The 13,470-nt window shown below is 32.2% G+C and overlaps 1 protein-coding gene across 1 annotated transcript in view; it reads right to left on the bottom strand.

The window, feature by feature from the left end:
- LOC149529375 (uncharacterized) overlaps positions 1-6,247 on the bottom strand; it is a 31,829-nt gene extending 25,582 nt beyond the window's left edge. The window contains exon 1 of the mRNA XM_089808140.1: positions 5,797-6,247. Within this exon, the coding sequence (XP_089664266.1) occupies positions 5,797-6,247 (451 nt within the window). The remainder of the gene's footprint in view (positions 1-5,796) is intronic.
- Between the last annotated feature and the right edge of the window lie 7,223 nt (positions 6,248-13,470).

Below are 13,470 nucleotides of genomic sequence, written 5' to 3' on the forward strand. Positions count from 1 at the left end.
TGGTTATGCTTGGCTTGTACCACTAGGTTCAGATTATAGTATATCCCAAGTAATTCAATCAATAAAGGGGTTTGGTTTCTTAGAAATTAGTGGAGCTTAGTGATTCTTGTGGTTTTTATGATGCTCGAAGGTTGTTTCTAACACTTGATTTCTGTGTTTCCTAAGTTGTCTAGAAGTTAGTTTCTATTGTGAGCCAACTTGACATTTAATTTAGTTATAGGTAGTTAAATACTATTGTGATTCAACTTGTGGCTTAAATGTGCATTTAATGCAAGGGTATATTTAATTTGTAACATACTAGGCCAATTTGTGGCATAGTTGGGTATAAGTAAGGAGTCTTGTGGAGTCTTAAGGATGAATTATTCAGTGTGGGATCTAGCATGGAGAAGATGAAGATGTAGTAGTTAAGTGAGAAAATATCTCCTAAGTGTATGGAAAAAGCACCAAATGTGAGGTAGTTTACACTTGGGTTTTGGTTAATGCTTGAGAAGAGCTAGTAGTGGAGGTTTGGGAAACAAAGAGATTGCTTGGTGGGTTTAAGAGAAAAAGTTTAGATCTTCCTTGGGGGTTTCTATGAGGGTGTGGATCTAGAATAACTAGGGTTTGGATTGGATCTTAAGGGATCTTGAAAAACTATTACTTGCTTTGTATTTGGTCTTAACTGAGAAGGCCTTACAGCCCAACACATTACATGTAAATAGTTATTTTATATATAAAGTGTTATGAATTGGTATCAGATCTTGCTTTGTTGTTTATATTCTATTGTGTGGTTATTTGTTGGGAGCTAGGGTTTCTCCTTTGGATATTCTTGCACTACATCATATGGTATCAAAGAATAGTTGTTCCTGAGCATGTAGATAGATCACCAAAATTGAGGTAGTTTGTACTAGAACCTTGGATTAGAGAAGTTGATATGAGAAGATCTTGATCTAGTTAATATTATGGCAGATTGTTCTTTCTAAAGTCCTAGATATATTGGTTGTGAGGTGTTAAATCATGCTTCTAACTTACAATTGCAGAGGACTTACAGATGGATTGATGGATGCAAAGATGGAAGGTTGATCTTGGTTGATCATAAAGAGTTTGTGTGATATGTATTTTAGATTTGTATTCCTAGACTTGTGATTTTTTCTTGGTTGTTGATATGAGGTGGCAGGTTTTGATCTGACATGCAAACAACTTGGGTTTTTCACAAGGTGCATAGGTTGGATTTTTTGTAGAGGGTTTATGAAGATCTTGGAAGATGTCTCCAAGAAGATTAAACCCTCAAATGATTGTGAATCTCTGCGATGTGGTGGAGAAGAGTCTTTTAAAGATGTTAGCTCAATTGGAAGCTAGATTAATTGATCAAGTCAAGGAAGGGATAGTTGAGTTTTGTAGATGTTTATTGAGTTGTAGTCTACTAATCTTGAAGAGAGTTGTTTGGCTAGTTAAAATACTTGTTCAAGAGAGAAAAGTGCATGGAAAGGTTGAGGTGGAAGTTGGTTTTTTTGATCAATTTGAAGAGTCTGATGCAAAAATTATAGAGCAAATTGAGGCTATTGTTGAGGATATTCAAGTTTCATGGTCTGTGGGTTGTGTCCAACATGAAAATTGTAGAACATCTTGTTGTGATCTATGAGATTGCTGGTGTTGGGAGTTTTTCATTTTTTGGTGATGTTAATGATGTGGATTTTTTTTTGGATCTACATGATACTACAGATATGTATGTACTTTATTTTCTTATGGTTGAGATGGATGAGGCTTTATCTATGAAGAATTATGTTCAATTTTTTCTTGGGAGGAGCATGTTGATTAGGTTGTTGAGATTCAAGTGATTCTGGTATTTGATAGAATGATGAAGATGTGGGTGATTTAAAGATTAGTTTTCTTGCCCCTGTTGGAGTGGAAACCTTTGGTGAAGATGAAGATGGTTGCAAAACTTTCTTTGGGCATCAAAGTGTGGTACATGCTTTTCTAATTACCTGGGGAGACTGATGCAAGAGCATCATGGGTTTTCTTAGTGACTACTTTGGAGTTCTTGGAAGAATACTTTGGAGGTAATTTGTGTGTTTACTAAGTGTGCTTAGTTAATCTTTGGTTTGTGCTTGATGATTGAAGGAGCTTGGTCATCTTTGGATAGTTCTCAATTGGAAGGAATGTGGCCTCATCGATGAACTTTGTGGATGAATGGACTCGAAAATCCTAGTGGAGCTTGGCCATTGAAAGGAGCTTAGTAATGTTGGTTTTGCTAAGCTTGTACTATAGGGTTTAGATTGTAGTATTGCCTAATTAGTTTAGTTAATAAAGGGGTTTGGTTACTTGGTAGTTGGTGGAGCTTAGTGAAGCTTGTATTTTTGTTGATGCTCAAAGGTTTTTTCTAACACTTAGTTTCTCTGTTGGGAGTTAATTGTTATTGTGAGACAACTTGTGGCTTAAATGTTCATTTAATGCAAGGGTTTATTTAATTATAACTATTGTTTTCTTAGGACTCATTGTAGATGTAGTTTGCATTGCCATCTTGGTCTATTCTTTTCAAATGAATCAATCTCCTCTTATATGTATTGCAAATGACACATGGAGAGACATGTCTCCTCATGAGACATGTTTCTCCATTATAATTAATAAATTAATAATATATAATATCTCATATTATATATATATATATATATATATATATATATATATATATATATATATATATATATATATATATATATATATATATATATATATATATATATATATATACATATATATATACATATACATATATATATTATATATCACACTTATATATGTAACATATATGTATATTTATATTAGTCTTATAGGTTTAACTAACTAAAGCTACCAACATTAACACTCCCTCTTAGCTAGGGAGGATAAACAAGAATTTGAACAACATATTACCTAAAGGTAAAAAATGGTCTTTGGAATGTCAACTCATTGACTTCCTAGTTTGTTATATGCCAACTCATTTGACTTTGAATATCAACTCATTTAATATTAGAATGCCAACTCTTTTGACATTTGTGAATGTCAACTCATTTGAGATTCACTAGGTGCTTTTGAGTAATGGCCTCCTAAATGTCAAGTTGCAAGATATTCACCAAGTACTATGAGTAATGGCCTTCTAAAGTAGACTTATTTGACATTCACCAAGTACTCTATGGAGTGGCCTCCTGAACATCAATTTTCATACCATGCACCATGTACTCAAAGTGTTTATAAGGTATGTGCACTTACATTCTCACAATGTGTACCATATAAACATCCACCATGAAAAGTATAATTTATCATGATCTACATAGACATCATAAGATATCCATCATAATGGATTAAGTTATTGAAACATCATCACCTTTAAATAACTTCTACAAATATAAGTGATAATAATTTGGAAGTCATCACTTCCTCATCATATACACTGGTAAGCCCATATAGTTTTAAAGAATATTTAGGAATCACAACCCTCTTGACTGCTACAATTTATTGATTACTAGGGAATCCATCTTCAACATGGTCTACTCCCTCTTAATCAATATGTCTGAGATAATTGAAGTTTGATGGAACCATCTCCTCTATCTACTCCCTCTCTTTCAAGGTTGCATCCATTGAAAAGTCAAGCTTTTTTTTTGAATCTCAATCTCCCTCTAAAACAATCTTCATTTTCCTACAATAACATTCTCAAAGGAAAAGATCAAGGCACATAACTCTTACAATTATAATAAAATACCTTCAATAATTATTCTCAATAACTATAAGAACATTAAAATTTTAATTGATTGATTTCACAAGATAATGATTATTATTAACATAACTTTCATATATTTAATATACATGTCTTAAGTAAATTATTCATATCATGAACATAATATCCTCCTTAACATTTACAAATAATGTCAACCTTTTATATTTGATTTATAATATTCTATAATATATCAGTATGTATGAAATGAATAAATATTATAAATAAAATATACCTTATTGTTGTCCGATGTCTTATAGTACATACTTATCAATTTTTGATACCTTATCTGATTTCTCTAAATTATTTGCTTCCTTATTGTAATGTTTATATTCCTCTAATGAAAAAGAATATTCAAACACATGTTCATTCGAACATGACTTGAATGAATATAGGCTTGTCTCTTTCCAATGTGGCAAAATTCCTTCCTTTTAATCTTCACACTCTTGTCCCTATTATTTAATGGCTCATGTGATACATCCCTCGTGTGGGGTCCCATCCATGTAGGCCTCCAAATGATGACTTTTCATTTGCCTTAGATTACATATCATTGCCTTATGTTTTCGCCAATACTATTTGATTATTTGCTCATATTTGTTCCTTTCATGCATTGTCTATCATATTTGACTTGCAGTGCATTAAGTCCTACCCAACTAATGCAGAAGCATCTGAGGTCTTTTCTATTTACTCCGATAGTCTAATGCAGTAGCATCTTGGTCATTATGTTATCCCATTGATTTTGTTACAGACATTGCCAAGTGGCAATAAATTTTTAGTCATTTCCAAGTTGAAATTATCCCATATCATGTTAAAGCTTGGGTTTGTGTGTTATCCCATCTCACCATTGTAATGTGTGCCAAGTTCCACAATGTGTGTTGAGCTATTCTTCATGTGTCGAGTTACCTAGTGTATGCTGAGTGACTCTTCAAGTGTTGAGTTGTCCTGTTTATGCCTAGTGTCAGCATTTTGGACATGGTTTCTACATTTTTGGTGCAAGCCAACTTGCAAGATTGATTTTGATCATGTCATTTATGATGAGAGAAATGAGGGTAGGGAATAACTAGGGCCAAAGGCCCACCCAACAATCCAAACAACCTTGCAAAGTTAACACAATAGAAGAAAACACATAAAGAGAAACAACACCACAAAGAGAGAGAACATGATTCTTTTATTGATTCATGAAATAATCAACATACATCCTAGCTAGGAGGCCTTTTGGGTTATGGCCAAATACAAATATACATTCAAGATCAAAGATCTAGCTGCAAACTTGCACTTTCCAGTTCTGCTCCAAATTGATCTCTAAAACTCTCCCAAAAATTGCCTAACTCTAAGCCTAAATACTCTATTTATACTTGCCAAAATGGCTTACAGATCATTTTAGAACATTACAAATAGCAAGGTTGACTAAATAACAATTTGCACAAATCCCAAGAAAAGATCTCATCATAAATGATGCAATTAAAATTAATCTCTCAAGTCAACTCATACCAAAAATGCAAAAATCACATCCAAAATGTTGACACTCAGCATAAACAGGACGACTCGACACTTGAAGAGTCACTTAACATACACTAGGTAACTCAACACATGAAGAATAGCTTGGCACATGAAGAATATCTTGGCACACACTATGGAACTCAACACACATTGTGGTGGCGAGATGGGATAACATGCAAACCCAACTATTAACATGATGTAAGATAACCTCAAATCAGCAATGACTAAAAATTTATTGGCACTCGACAATGTTTGTAACAAAATTAGTAGGCTAATGTGACGACTAGGATGCTCCTACATCAAACCACAAGGGTAAATAGAAAAGACCTTAGATGTTCCTACATCAAACTCCCCAAGTAAATAGAAAAATATCTCCCACATTTTGCTTTCAAAAGAAAAATTTGTACTTAGCTTCATCTTCACAAAAGGTTTCCACTTCATCAAAGAAAATAGATCAAATCTGAAAATTAACCATCTATGCTTTATCCATTCAAAAATCTAAATCTCATCCAACCACTCAACATACAAACTCAATTGAACATCATAATGCTCAATCTGCAACTTACCATCAACATCATCCATAACATCATCCTCATACATGAAAATCAGATCAGCAACAATATCTAAATCACAAACCCGATCATCAATAATATATAAACTTAGATCTGTCATAGTAGAAGCATATAAATCCATACTATAAGAATCCTGCACCAAATCAATAGTAAATGAATCCATATCAAGAGCATACAACAATAATCGTATGGCATCCATACTCATAATAGTATATATATTTATTCTTCGAGCAACATGTAAATTAGAAGCATCATCAAAATCCACATTAGTAGTAACTTCCATATCCTTTAGCATCTCAGCAGTAACATATAATTTTAGATCCATATTAGCAACAAAAGCATCATGTAAATCCATATCAATAACACATCTAAAACCCTCAACTATATTACGAGCAAGTAAATCCATCTTCTTACCACAAGCAACATCCAGATCAACAATATCCATAATAGAATGAACATATAACTCCAAATCAGCAACAATAGAAATAGATAAGTCCTCAATTACATCTATTACAACATTACATCATTCTGTATAACAACATCCAATTCCTTACAAACATAAGTGAAACTCTCCTCTTCAACAATCTCATTGCACACAACAAGATGTTCTACAATTCCCATGTTAGATCTATCCATTTTCTTATGAAAACCAAAAAATACATCCTCTATTTTAGTAGAATCTTCATGTACTTCCACGATTTCTCTTCTTCTCTTCATAATCTCTTTAACTAGCCAACAAATTTTATTTCTAATCCTTAGATGCCAACTCAAATTAGACTCTTCTAGATCATCCATCATTTCATGTAAATCATCTCAAAAAGAATCATATTCATCAACATATCTTCCATGATTTTGTGCTAACTCTATAGCTTCTACCCTGGCTATAAGTTTCCTCAGCATGTCCAATAACTCTGGATCAACATTTCTCCTTCCTCAAACCATCTTTACACATACAAACAAAGAAAAAATGATAAGTCCTTTGGAAGTGTAGGCCAAATCTATAGATTTGCAATCCTACAATAAATCACCAATAAGTTAGGACTTTTAAAATCAAAACCCTTCTCTAATAAACTTTGTCCAACCAAGATCCTAGTACAAACTACCTCACACCTTGGTGATCTAATTTGTAACACCCCGCCAAGGGATCCAAAAGAATTAACCTAAAGTTTTACTAAGTTCACTACAAATTTATTTATTTTTAAGTAAGAAAGTATAACATACACATCAAACACATAGTAGCGGAAGCAATAACATGTAATCATAAACAAACATACATAACAGGTTACATTCCTTAAGGATCCGAAGACGTTGAGTCACATTTAAATTTAATCTAATCCTAAGTCTAACAACTAACACATCTACATGAAAGAATAATTAGAAATTCCAATGTCCATATAATATACATTTATTCTGAATGCCTCTTGGCAAATTAATTTGGAATGTTCAATCATCCACTGTACATGTCATAGGGTATGAAAGGCTTAAAAGAATATACATATGTAAAAATAGAAATGCATCAACCTCCATGAATCCATGATACAAAGTATGGTAAAATAAATGAAACTAATAACATACATGATACGTCCATCCATCATAAAACATATAAAAATCTAACATACTAGAATAAAGCATAAGTAAACAACATCATCTAAATATGATAAACAAGCATACCAAGAAGCTCTAGCCACGGTGACTACGAACGAATCTCAATGGTAAGAGTGAAAAAGCACTACCACCTGACCACATGGAACCTAAATGGTCCACTTCCACCACGCTGAGGAGATAGTCTCAAGTCCCAAACAGGATATCAAATCACATGGCACAAGTACTCTCTAAGTTTAAGAATCCTAAAAGTATACTAACTCAAAGGTTCCAACACAAAGATCAACATCTAGACCCAGAGGCACCACAAAGACATGTAGAAAACCTACTATGCAAGTGGGAAATTTTCATCGCAAAAGTCACGTAGAAGTTACCCAAGTAATCCCTTAGGAATCCCAGGTCCCTAGTGATCCCTGCAGCCACTAGTATCCTCTCGAACTGATGAGGCATACTATGGAATGCAAGGTCACAACCAAGCATTCTCTCTACCCCATCCTAGTCTGTATTAGCACTTAAGGCATGGGAGAGAACATAAAATTATCTTGTTAGGTTCATTTTTCTCTCATTTAGTATAAATGTTTTCACTTATTAAAACAACTTACAATGGGTTTACACTAGCAGCCTCTTAGGGCCCCAGGCCCCATTACAAGCCACTTCTCGACACTACACATAGATAACCTACCCTAGGCTCATGAAATCAAAAATCAAAGAATCATAATAAGATCACCTTAGCCCTATACAAGCGACTAGAAAGCATCAAAAGATAGTCCACAATAATCACATCAGTTCTCCATGAGCAATTGAAAAGCATCAAATGATAATTCACAATATCCATCGATTCTCCAATGAGTAACCAAAAAGCATCCCCAAAATAAATCGCAATACTAATCGAAGACTCTATAATGGTCAAGTCAAAACATGTCACAATATGACATCATCAAGAACAAATCATCCAAAACATCTCAGTCCTCTCAAAGCGACTACAAGGTAAATCAAACATGACTAATCAATGACTCAAAAATGGTTAAGTTAGGTATCTCATATACATACACTTCAACTTCACACAAGAAGATTGGAAACAATAACAAGTAGTAAATACAACCATATCATAGAGCAAACCATCACATTACCATGGTTGGGTAAAAAGATTGAGATCAAATCAACATGACAACACAATTACATAACCCTTGAGCCTCTGGTAACAACCTAAAATTGGTCAAGCTAAAATAACCCGAAAACCTCAAACATATATAAAAAAGAACGTAGGTATCAAGTTTTGGTTTGATTGAAAACATGTTAATCAATGAGGTTTCCATTTTGTTTCAAGGTATGTTTCAAGTTCAAAAGATTTCTAGATAACCCTACAGGTTGACCCATTTATTTGTTCGAATGAAACTAGAATTACCCTCCCATCATATTTTAAACAATAATTCTACAATTTTTTAAATAGTATTTATCATTAATTAACTTTAATTAAATTAATTTTAATTAAAGTAATTAATAATTATAGGTCTAAACACTCATATTAATATCTTCATTAATTATCAATTTATTAATATTTAACCAAAAATTATTAATAAATTAATATTTACAAAGCTATATTTAAAATGCATTAATAGTTAAATTATTAAATGTTAATAAAACATTATTAAATAATAATAAAGTTAATATATTAAAAATTATATATAATATTAAAAAAATTTTAATATATAATATTAATTCAAATAATAATTAAAAATTCAATAAAAAATTAATGCAAATTTATATTATTACCACTAAATACCAAAGTCAAATTCCAAATATATATTGGAATGGGCATAAAACAATATGTTTGAGTGATTATAAATCGTTGTCCCTATAATCATGTGGACTGTTGTCGCAGTCGTACTGTAACCACAGTCGCAGGTACGACTGCACAGCAACCACTAGCTTTCATTGCCATTAATCAAAGAATAGAAAAGGGGTAGGGGGTGGTTAAGCCGCCCCTCCCCTAATCCATTTTATTTTATGTAATTTTTTTTTTAAAATATGTTTGTTATTAATTTAAAAAAAAAACTTTGTTATAATAAATTAAACAATTTCTTTTAAAATGAATTTTATTTATTTTATAAAAATTTATAAATATTTAAATTCATTAACAATCTTTCTTTTAAAATAAATTTCCTTTTTTTTTTAAATATTGTTTTCATCCTTACTCTAATAGAGAAAATATTTCTTTTCTAATCCCTATGTATACAAAAGTTAATTGGCAAGCATCTAATAATCCATAATATTGAAATGTTTAAACATTCATCATAGAGAATTCAGATCTACAATCCACAGACATGAAGAAGACAGGAAATAGGGAAATTGTGTAATTAATCGGCAATCAAAACACAATACCCTAGCTGATCTTGATGCTAATACAAAATCCTCGAAAACCTATGAGAGAATTCGCTCCCCTTTAATAACTTTTCTCTGTAAATCTTTTCTAAAATTCTCCTTCAAAAATTCACTTCCAAAATTCGTCTCCCAAAATTCATGTCTCCAAAATTTGCAGTCCCTCAAAAATGAACCCCAAAGTTGTGATAAGGAGTTTTCTCCTCAAATCAAGGGACTAATTGTGCGTTCACCCAAGAGGACTCCTTACTCACAAGTCTCAACTCAAAATTAACTTTTATTAATCTTTGCTTTTTATCTTTTCATGCACATTAACTAAATTATTAAATAACTTAATTTAGTTTTCCTCTTGACTTCTATTTTAATCTTTATTACTTTTAATCCCATGCACACTTTATGAAATTAAATAACATTATTATTTTTACTTATTTTATCTTTTAATTAATTTCTCATATTTAAACTCATGCTTAGATCATGCGATCTAGAATCCTTTATTAATTTAATATCTTTTTACTTTTAATTTATTTTATAAACTTAATTGATAAAATATTTAATTAACTTAAATAACAATAATATTTAGCATTTATTTAAAAATGAACTCTAAATATATTATTATTAAATTAAATAAATATTATCACGTTCTAAATTTATCCTTAAACTTTTATCTCCAAATTTAATTATTTTATTTAATTAATTTGTCAATTAATTAAATACTAAAAATATCATATTAATTTTTCATTAAATTAAATCATTAATTAATCTTTTTTAATTAGACTTAATTAACAAAAAATTCACCATAAACTCATAAAGTACAATACGAAAACCCATCATAGAAAAACACATACTAAATCAAACAAAAGGGTTATAATCACAAATTAATGTCATTCGATCCATTTGGAGGGTACACGACTCAAATACTTGTCCTAATTGTCAATTAGGACAAATGGCTTAACAGTTTAGGATTTGGACTTAAGAATTTATCTCCCCTCTCTTACCATTGAGATAATGCGATAGGGTACTCTCATCCTGGCAATTCAAGGAAGTCGATACCTAGTACCTGCAACCTGAATAAAATCCACGAATGTACAGACACAACATCCTAAGCTAAACAATCAATGACAAGAAGTGGTGCATCGTGTAGATCCCAACTAGCAAGTGACTACGACTCCCTTCCTTAACCACATTAGAAATGCCATACATAAAGAAAATAAACACATGCACCATACACATGCAGTATGGGGTAAATATCCATAGGAAAACAAATGTGATAATAAACCATCTTTCTAATCATCATCGATAACTAAAAACATTGAATAATCATCATACATACATGGAATATAGAGTACCAAGTAATCTCATCATATAATAAATTGAATCTAAAACAATATCTAATAATCTCCAAAATAATAGTACTAATCATCAAACATAAGACTAGCCTAAAAGAGTTTGGCAATGAAAGCGAAATGCAAACTAGGGGCAAGCACTACATGCTTGCACACTTAGGAACAACTGAGCTCTATTATCACCTGATATAAGGAGGGCAAGGAATAACTAGGGCCAAAGGCACACCTAGTAATCCAAACCAACCTTGTAGAGTTAATACAATAGAAGCAAACACACAAAGAGAAAAAACACCATAGAGAGAGAGAGAGATAACAAGATTCTTTTATTGATTCATCAAATGATTAATATACATGCCTAGCTATAAGGCCTTCTAGGTTATAGCTAGATACAAAATACATTCAAGAACTAAGATCTAACATCCACTTTGCAACTCCTAGCACATATGCCACAAACTTTCCAAACTTTTGTGTTCTACCCCAGACTCCCTCTGAAGCAAGACTAGGGCTAAAGGCACACCCAGCAACCCAAACCAACCTTGCAAAGTTAACACAACAAAAGAAAACATACAAAGGGAAACAACATTATAGAGAGAGAGAGAACAAGATTCTTTTATTGATTTATGAAATAATCAACATACATGCCCAACTATAAGGCCTTCTAGGTTATGACCAGATACGAAATACATTCAAGATCTAAGAACCAGAACCAAATTCATAGCTCTAGACACATATGCAAAAATACTTTCTAGACTTTTACATTCTACTCTCCAAACTCTCCAAAAAACAACCTAACTCTAAGTCTAGACACTCTATTTATGCTTTCCAAAATAGCTTATAGACATTCTAGAACATTACATAATAGCAAGGCTGACCCAAAAATGGTGTGGACAAATCCTAAGAAAAGATTTCATCATAAATGATGCAATCAAAATCAATCCTACAAGTCAGCTTGCACCAAAAATGTAGAAATCACATCCAAAATGCTAACACTTGGCATAAACAGGACAACTCGGCACATGAAGAGTCACTCGGCATACACTAGGTAACTTGGTGCATGAATGAGAGATTTACAATTGCTCAGGTCTATGGATTTCTCTAGCCTAATGTCCAATGTTGTAGTCAATTCTTCAACCATGTCACAAACCAACCCTTCCTCACTAGACATTGTAGTCAAATCTAGGAACACATATATCGCATGCCTAAAATAGTTCTTTCATTCTATTCATCTACAACCTAGCTTTGATACCATGTTATTTTCCTAGGATCGATTGTAGACATAGTCTGCATTGCCATCTTGGTATATACTTTTCAAATGAATCAATCTCCTTTTATATGTATTACAAATGACACATGGAGAGACATGTGCTTGTCCAAAGAAAGAGATTAAAATACTACAACAATGGATTGCTTAATCCAAGATTGGATATCCTGAATGTTTCTAACCCAACTCATTTGGACCTCATTTAATTTATCAACCAAGGACATAAACTTGAAATGGTGTCTGAAAAGTATTTTCTTCAAACTTCTCTCAACTTAAGAATTATTCTATGGAAATTCAAATGATCATGCTATAGGAAATTTGCACTAAATTTGAGAATCAAATCTAGTTTAACAAAGCAATATAGTTGAGAACTACTTCAACTGCCTATGTTGCAGGCACAATCCACTAATTCTGTTAGCAATGGTTGTAGGAACAATAGAGTCTATGCTAGTTCTATGAACTGAAGGTAAATCCTATGCTAATTAATTAGTTCACTTCATGTGTGGGCCCCATAGATAAGTGAAGTAGAACTACTCAAAGATGGAAACCTAAAATGATCTCTTTATTCATAACGATAGTAAACATACATACTAATAAACAACAAGATTACATTCAATACTCGAAACTTAGAAAACTTCTTCCTTTTACTAAAAACTACTAATTAAATTCCTCCTTCTAGAACACAAACTTCCACTTATTTAAACACAAACTAGGAATATAATTCCTAGATTTTAGACTTCATCAACTACTAAAACAATGGATGACATTGAATATTACAAGAGATGTATAAACTTTGGCACCAAATGAAACATGAATTTAGGAGCTCACGACCCCTAGGTTTCCCGCTTTTACTCCCACTTTCCTAAAAATAGGCACAGGCTATTATGGATGAAATAGTTGGTGATGTGGACATTCATTACTAAAATTTACTACCATTTGCTCGAGCTACTAACTCCACTTAGCTGAGTTGACTTTACCTTTGAATCTACAAAATATTAGTCCCTCCAAAGTAATAACATTAATTAAGACTAATTCAAAATATGTCATCTAAATTAGTTTACCCTATGTCACATTGTTGTAGGA

The sequence above is a fragment of the Cupressus sempervirens genome, chromosome 11 (assembly GCF_028749045.1).
Source record: "Cupressus sempervirens isolate cs-2001-9-10 chromosome 11, ASM2874904v1, whole genome shotgun sequence".
NCBI lineage: Eukaryota > Viridiplantae > Streptophyta > Pinopsida > Cupressales > Cupressaceae > Cupressus > Cupressus sempervirens.